This window comes from Ursus maritimus, unplaced genomic scaffold, assembly GCF_017311325.1.
Source record: "Ursus maritimus isolate PB19 unplaced genomic scaffold, ASM1731132v1 scaffold_1, whole genome shotgun sequence".
In the NCBI taxonomy this organism is placed as follows: Eukaryota; Metazoa; Chordata; class Mammalia; order Carnivora; family Ursidae; genus Ursus; species Ursus maritimus.
The window spans coordinates 1,125,307-1,133,360 of NW_024423343.1; the positions used below are offsets into that span (position 1 = coordinate 1,125,307).

The 8,054-nt window shown below is 49.3% G+C and overlaps 1 protein-coding gene across 1 annotated transcript in view; it reads right to left on the reverse strand.

Moving 5' to 3' along the window:
- The window catches only part of SNED1 (sushi, nidogen and EGF like domains 1), an 86,841-nt gene that overhangs the window by 45,282 nt on the left and 33,505 nt on the right, over positions 1-8,054 (reverse strand). The window contains exons 6-8 of the mRNA XM_040636307.1: positions 7,773-7,886; positions 5,671-5,784; positions 5,451-5,564 (exon numbers count right to left, since the gene is read on the reverse strand). Coding sequence (XP_040492241.1) covers positions 5,451-5,564; positions 5,671-5,784; positions 7,773-7,886 — 342 coding nt within the window. The remainder of the gene's footprint in view (positions 1-5,450; positions 5,565-5,670; positions 5,785-7,772; positions 7,887-8,054) is intronic.

The following is an 8,054-nucleotide window of genomic DNA, read 5'->3' on the forward strand; positions in this document are numbered from 1 at the left end:
TTCCAGATGCCAGGCCTTTGTCACATGGGAGTGCTTTGAGCACCTCTCTAAGCACGCAGCCTGTCTTCTCGTTCTCTTGACCGTGTCTTTCACAGAGCAGCGTGTGTCATTCTGATGAGGCCCACTTCTGTTTTTCTTTGCTGGAGTGTACTCTCCAGGTCTTATCTAAGCACTGTTCATGTAACCACAGGTCACTCAGATTTTCCTCCTATGTTTTCTTCTAAGAATGTTATGGTCACGATTCCTTATGACCTAATCTTGTACAAGGTGTGAGGTTGACGTTCAGTTTCTACATGAGAATGTCAAATTGTTCCAATACCATTTGTTGAAAAGATCATCCTTTCTCCACTGAATTGCTTCCACGCCTTTAAAAAACCTTGGCTCTATTTGTGTGGGTCTACTTGTGGACCCTCTCTTGTGTTCCACGGATGTGTGCGTCGGTCCCTTTGCCAATACCACAGGATCTTAACCACTGTAGCTTTATAGTAAGTCTCAACACTAAGTATTGTGATGCCTCGAAATGTATTCTTCTTCAAAATTGTTTTGGCTATCTCAATTCCTTTGCCTTTCCATATAAATTTTAGAACGAGCTTGTCCAAAGCTACAGAAAACTCTGTTGAAACTTTGATTGGAATCATGTTAAATCCATCAATCAGTTTGGGGAGAACTGACATATTTACTATGTTGAGTCTTCTAATCCATGAACATGGGATGTCCTTCCATTTATTCAGATCAGCATACAAGTCCCGTACATGTTTTATTAGATTTATACCAAAGTCTTTCAGCTTGAGGGAAGCTATTATAAATGGTATTGTTGTTAATATTTTGGATCAGATTACAATGCCCAGTGGAGGGAACTCAGGAGTTCATAGATGATTGTAGGGTTGCAGCCCCAAGATCCCCCTCTCTGCAACCTCCCCATAGTTTCCAGTGCTCTGGGATTGCCCTTTATAGTCCTCTGGCAAGAGAGATGGGCTTTTATGGCCCCACTCTACTACTTACTTCCTGTGAGAACACTCATGTCTGGGCCAAGTGGTGAGTGGACAGAGAAAAAGAAAAACGATGGAAGTTGCCCAGCCTCGTGGAGCTGTAGGACCTCCACTTGGAGAGGAAGTTTCCTCCTGTCCAGACCACTGAGGCCCCTGAGGGAATCCCCCCCCTTGCTGCTATTGTTGGTCCTGCTTCTCGTGCCCAGCTGGTGGCTGCTCTTGGAGCTCTCTCCATCCATCTGATGCTCACTTCTGGTCTGGGAGCTGCTTTGAATTCAGGCAGGGGGGACACCAGAGGAAAAAAATGGTGAACTCACCACTGGTTCTGTGGTGCTTCGAAGCTTGGTCCTCTTCCCCAATCCACCTGCTACTATTTATTTTTCAGAGTCCTCAGATAGCTACTCCATGCATTCTGTCCAGGATTTATGGCTGCATTCAGTGGGAGACACAAGGTAGAGTGTGCTTACTCCATCTTACCCCAAACCGGAATCCCATTCCAATTTTCAAATTATTTTCAATTTATCTGTGTCTTTATATTTATAGTAGGTTTCTTGTAGATAGTGTATAGTTGCATCTTGCTTTTCAGTTCAATTTTACAATGTCTGCCTTTTAACTGGTGTGTTTAACCAATTAACGTAACTATCAATATGATTAAACCTACCATCTTGCTCTTGGTTATCATTTGTCCCAATTATTCTTTATTCCTTTTGTCTTCTTTTCCTGCCTTCTGGATAAAGTGTTTTTAGGATTCCATTTTATTTCCACCACTGGTTTATTGGCTATAACTCTTTATTATTATTATTTTTCTTGTTCCTCTGGATTTATATCTTTAACTTATTGTAGTTTACCTTCAAACAATATCACACCACTTTATATATAATGTAAAGTCATTACTATATTATTTCCATCTTTCCCTTCCTATCCTTTATGCCAGACATGGCTAAACTATGGCTTGCAGACCAAATCTTGCCTGCCACCCATTTTTAAAAACAAAGTTTCCTTGGAAAACGGCCATGCCCGTTCATTTATGTATGTCTGTGGCTGGCTGCTTTTGCATTGTGTGGGCAGAGTTGAGTATCTGTGATCACATGGCTCATAAAGCCAGAATTATTAATATCTGGCCCTTCACAGAAAAAGCTCACACACTGTGCTTTAAACTATTGAGGTCATACGTTTTATTTCTATAGATGTTATGAACCCCATAACATATTTTTATTTTTTGTGTTAAAATTATCTTTAAAGAGATTAAAAATTAAGAAGAAAAGTATTTTACAGGCATACCTTGGAGATATGGTGGGTTTGGTTCCAGACCACTGTAATAAAGCGGATATGGCAGTAAAGCAAGTCAAATGAATTTTCTGGTTTCCTGGTGCCTATAAAAGTTATGTCAGCACTACACTGCAGTCTGTTAAGTGTGCAATAGCATCATGTCTAAGAAAATGTACACACCTTAATTAAAAAATACTTTACTAAAAAATGGTAACCATCATCTGAGATGTAGTGAGTCATAATCACTGACCACAGATCACCATAACAAATATCACCGTAATTTAAAATTTTGAGATACCGCAGAATTACCAAAATGTGGCACAGAGACACAAAGTGAATGAATGCTGTTGGAAAAGTGGCCTCGTTGGACTCGCTTGGTGCAGGGTTGCCACAAAGCTTCAGTTTGCACAGAACACAGTATCAGTGAGGGGCAGTAAAATGGGGTGTGCCCGGGCATTTACTGTTTCTAGAGCTCTTCATTCATTTGTGTAGATCTGGATTCTCATTGGGTGCCATTTTTCCTCAGTCTAAGGGATTTCCTTTAATGTTTTTTATAAATCAGATATGCTGGTGATGGATAATTATCTGTTTCTGCTGTCTATAAAAATATCCTAATTTCACCTTAAGTTTTGAAAGGTAATTTTCCTGTGTGTAGACCATAGGTCGAGCGTGCACTGTCCTTGGGCTTGCGTCGTCTCTGATGAGAAGTCTGTCGCGGTTCTTGTTTCTCTGTGTGTACTGCGTCTTGTCTTGTTCCTCTGGCTGCTTTTCGGATGTTCTCTTTGTTATTGGTTTTCAGCAGTTTGATAATGACATGCTTCATGTGATTTTCCTCATGCTTTTCTTGGATGTGTGGGTTTTAATTTCCATCAGATTTAGGAAATATTGGGCTATTACTTCCTCGTTCATTTTCTGTGCTCCTCTGGTCCCCTCCCTCCTTCTGGGACTCCACACATACACACACCAGACTGCCTGGTGTGTGCCCCACAGGTCACTGAAGAGATGGTCTTGGTTGCAGTCTCTCTCCTTCCTGTGCTGCTTGTTGGCTTGTTTCTCTCTTCAAGTTCACTGATCTTTCCTCCTGCGATGTGTAACCTGTTGTTAATATAGCCGGTGTATTTTTTAAATTGAGATTTTATGTTTTTTATCTCTAGAAGTTTCTTCTCTTGTATCTTCTACTTCTGTGTCTTTTTTCCTCAACGGTCTTGAGCACACGGAGCATGTTCATAGTTGATGATTAAATGTGCATATCTGCTAATTTCATCATCTCTGCCATCTGTTTCTATTGATCTATTTTTCTTCTGGCTGTGGGTCATATGTTCTTGCTTCTTAGTATGCCTGATAATTTTTGGTTGGGTATTTTGAGGTCCTCGATTCTGTTATATTCCTTTGAAGAGTATAGGGGTTGATTCTGGCATATGGTTAAATTACTTGGGATTGTTGATCCTTTCAAACTTTCCTGTAATATTTGCTAGGACAGGTCAGATTAGCCTTTGTTCTAGAGTTTATTTATCCATACCAGCAAGCTGATACCCCAGTGGGGACTCTACTCAGTCTTGGCCCTGGGTGTGAGGAGCTCTGCATGCACTCTGGCTGTAGAGAAGTGAGTTATTCCCAGCCTTGTTCGAGTTCCGGGGATCGTCTGACTCAGCACTCCCAGTGGTTCTTTCCCCAGCCTCATGGATTTCATCTGACGGTGCTGAGTGAAGAGGCAAGGGGTCCCTCTGCATGTCTTCAGAGATTCTTCTTGCTCTCTCCCCAATCCCTCAACTCCATCCTTTCTGGAATTCTCCCCACAAACTGTAGCTACCAAACAAGAAACTCTGTCTTCATGACCCAGAGACTCAGAGGCACTGCTAGAGTCTGGATCCGCTTGCTGCACAGTGGCCTGGAAACTTCCTGCAGGCAGACTTGGGCGCAACTGTAGGGTGCACTTCATTTCAGTGCCTCCTCCCAGGGGTAACGACCCTGTGATGCCTGTTTCAATGGCTGAAAACAGTTGTTTCATATGTTTTGTCTGGTTTTCTAGTTTTGATGGTGAGGGAAATTCCCAGAGCAGTCAATCTTTCTTGGCCAGAAGCAGAAGAATGGGTACTATTTTTTAAAATTAGCTCTAATTTTTGGCCAACTTCCTGTTGAATCTGGTTAGAATGTCCAGAGTGGCACCTTGTAATGTGACTAATAAGCTTTTATTAAGGGTGGAGGTGTCAGTTCTGTTGTTTCTTCTTGGTTGCTTTCATTTCCATTATTCTTTCCGTACAAAAGGTGGTTTCTTTGCAAAATCTTTTGAAATCACTCATCTGTTTTCTAACATGAGCTCAGTTAAATACACAGATATTTAGATAACAATCTGGCCAAGGTGAACTGTGACCATTACAGTGATTTTAAGCAGCCGAACAGGTAAGGTTGCTGCCCTCCCTCCCTCCCCTCCACATGGCAGAGCCTCACCCTCTCCTCAGGACACAGCCTGTCCTCTGTGTGGCCCTCTGACCAGAGACTGATGGAGGGCACAGCATCCATCTATATCTTACTTATGGGTAAAATTTAATTTCCTTCTTAAATTTTTAGACTCCAGCTAAAGCTGACAAGCTTGTCTTGAGCTTGTCTCCCTGGGGAGCAGCTGCCCGTGCTGTGAACTTTGCTATCAGGGACCGAGCGAGGCCTTTGGCGGTCAGGGCGATGTCAGATGCTCACAACCTGAATTTATTCTGTGGGTTGTAAAATTGACTTGGTCTTTTAACTGATCCACCAAGTCATAACCAGCATTTAAAACAACATGAAGTAGAAACTAGCAGATTTCATCACATGTAATAAAGGTCAGCTTTCTTGCCAACTCCCGTGGCTTCTTCCCTTGCACGTTGAGGGGTCTGGAGTAGGAAAGAAGGATGTTAAAAAGCCAGGAATCTCCTGAGCAGGAAGAGGAGCCACGAGAGGGTGGCCATCTTGCAGGGCATTTTATAGATGGTGACCGGGACTGGAGGAGACTGGAGGAGACAGGAGGCACGCTCAGCCCCACACCACACGTGGCAGCAGAGTTGGGACCAGCTGGCAGCTCAGGGACCTGCTAGCACAGGCAGGCCTGGGGAGACAACCCCCCGGGACAGAAGCGGGGCTGAGCTGGACAGTGAGGGAAAGGGACCAGATGACTGCACGGGACTGCTGTCACTGGGGGCTGTGGGCGCAGGCCGTTACCTGTCTCGCAGCGAGGTCCCTCGAAGGGCTCTGCGCACAGGCAGGTGAAGTTCCCCACGCGGTCAACACACGAGCCCCCATTGAGGCATGGGCTGGAGGCACATTCGTCCACATCTGGGGGCAGCGGAGGTGGGAGCTTGGCTCGAGCCAGCCTTTGACTCCCAGGCACCTGGTGTGGCCGGGCGGGAGCCTCTCCCGCCCCCCGGGGCCGGCCCCTCACCCGTCTCGCAGGCCATGCCTGTGTAGCCGGCCAGGCACAGGCACACCGCCGAACCGTGCTCCGCCTGGCACCGGCCGCCGTTCTCGCACTCCCTGGCGTCACATGGAGACAGTGCTGCCAGGGCAGAGGGGTGGCAGGCGTCAGACTCCTGCCGAACCCCGTTCTGGAGGGCGTCAGGCTGTGGGGGGCCTGGCTAGACAGTCCCCACCCGGCAGCCCTGTGCCTGGCTGCATGGGGTCTGTTTCAGTACGGCCTGGGTGGAAGGAGGCCATGTGCGCTGGTTGGGGGCGCAGGGGCGAGTGGGTGCTTGTTCTCAGCTGCCAGCACGGAGCGGACTTCTGGAGCACTAGCTGGTGGGATTCCTCTGGGCAGGGCAGAGGGATACAGCCTGTGACGGGGTCTTGAAGGGGGTGCAGTGTGCAGAGGTGCAGGAAGGGTTTGAATGGCCCTGAGGGGGCCGGTTGTTGGGGTTGGGGTGCGGGGGTGGGGAGGTCACATGTCTTGCTGCAGGGCAGGGTGCAAAGGCCCTCAGCCCCCATCAGGTGGGAGTGAGCTGGAGTGGAGCTTGCCTCTGGCCACCTTCACCCAGCATGCTGGCCTGTCAGACTCCTTGGTGGCTGCTGGCCCGTGAGCCCTGGCAGCTGAGCCAGGAAGGTGGGGGGACACTGCCTTCCCTCAGCTATGTCATGTGTCCTGATAACAGCGCATGCCCCAAACAACTCTGTATAGGAGCCAAAGGGATCCTCAGAGCATGTGGCCCTCCCTGGACTCGTGGGGACCCGCGGGAGGAAGGACGGGGGTGTGGGGGTTCTTTGGTGGCCATAGCGCTAGGTGACCCCTGTCTCCACCGAAGAGCCACGCTGGGCGCCTGTGGGGAGGGGAGGCTCCCGGCGAGCAGCACACATGTCCCTGCCTAGAAGCTGCTGGGCATCCCTGCTGCTGTGTGGTCGGGGGGCTCAGGTGTGTCCCGAGACCAGTGAGCCTCCGTGGGGACGTGGGACCTGTCAGTGTCACCATAGTGGCCATGAGGAATCCAAGGCACAGGGCTACTGGATACAGCGTCAGGCCCTCCTAGGGGCCTCGCTGGGCCCAGACATGTGTATACACTGGCGTCACAAACTTTAACACATTTCTTGTGGCTCTAAGTCGCTTTAGAAATAGTTCTTCTAGACTGGGACATTCTTGTACGATTGTTACTTGTACACACTTGATTTAACAATGTGTTACATGTGTTTCTAAGTAATGGTTACACATCAGTAAGTGTATTTAGGGGAATGGGCGTGGGTCCAGCCCAGTGGGGATTAGAGGTCATGGTGCTTTGATTTTAAGGGACTCTCTTTTTTGGGCTCCCCTAGTAGCTTCCCACGGTGAGACTGGGGGCAGCAGTGGGGGGCCCATCTTCCTTCACCAGGTGGGCAAAGAGCCAGAGTGAAGGGGCCCCAGAGAGGGCTGGATGAAGGGCAGGAAGTGGAAGCTGGATCTGCCAGCATTGCTTCAAAAGAGCCACGCTCAGAAATGGGGTGGCACACTGGGGTACAGCTGCTGTCTGGAAGCAGCAAGGGGGTCTCAAGAAGGACCCCAACCCATGCCTAGGCTGTAAGACCCTGGGGGCTGGAGAGGAACAGCCTCCCGTCCTGTTGGGAGCTACTGGTGTTCTGGTGATACAGACAGGAAGAGGGTGGGGTGGGGGATTGTGCCCTTCTGCACCCCACAGCTGGTCTGTCTGACCTCAGGAACCCCCACGTTCCCATCGAGCCAGTCCAGAGCTGAGGGGCAGTGATGGCTCCAATCGTACCTGGGTGGCTCTCAGCCAGGCCCCATGGCCAAGCTGGAACCAGGCACTGGCCTGTTTCAAGATGTTATCCCTGTCTGAACACCAGGGCCCAGAAGGCCTGAGTGCTGTGGTCAGTGCTCCTGCCATGCCCACGAGATGGGGCTTTCCTCTCGAGTCTGAGCTTCTGCCCCCATGGGCCTACTGCCAAGCCCTTTGTGGATGCTGACCCAATGTTCCCGTGAGGCAGACCACACCCTCCTCGTTGGGCAGGACCGTTCCAATCATCCTGCCCCAGTGGGGCTGTAGGGCCCTGGCCCGCTGCTCTTACCTGCCTCACAGGTGGGTCCCCCGAAGCCGGCCGGGCACTGGCAGCTGAAGCGGTTGATACCCTGTGTGCAGGTCCCGCCATTCTGACACGGATGTGAAGCACATTCATTCACATCTGAAAAACAGAGCAGACTGGGCCTCAGTGGAGCAAGCCAGCTTGACGAGGATCTGCCTGGACCCCTTCTGGTCCTTACTTCCAGGGGGGTTGGCTCAGAAGGGGCAGCTGTAGCACCCGCCCACCGTGCCCAGTCAGGGAGCCGCGGCGTTCGTGCACTCCCCCCGG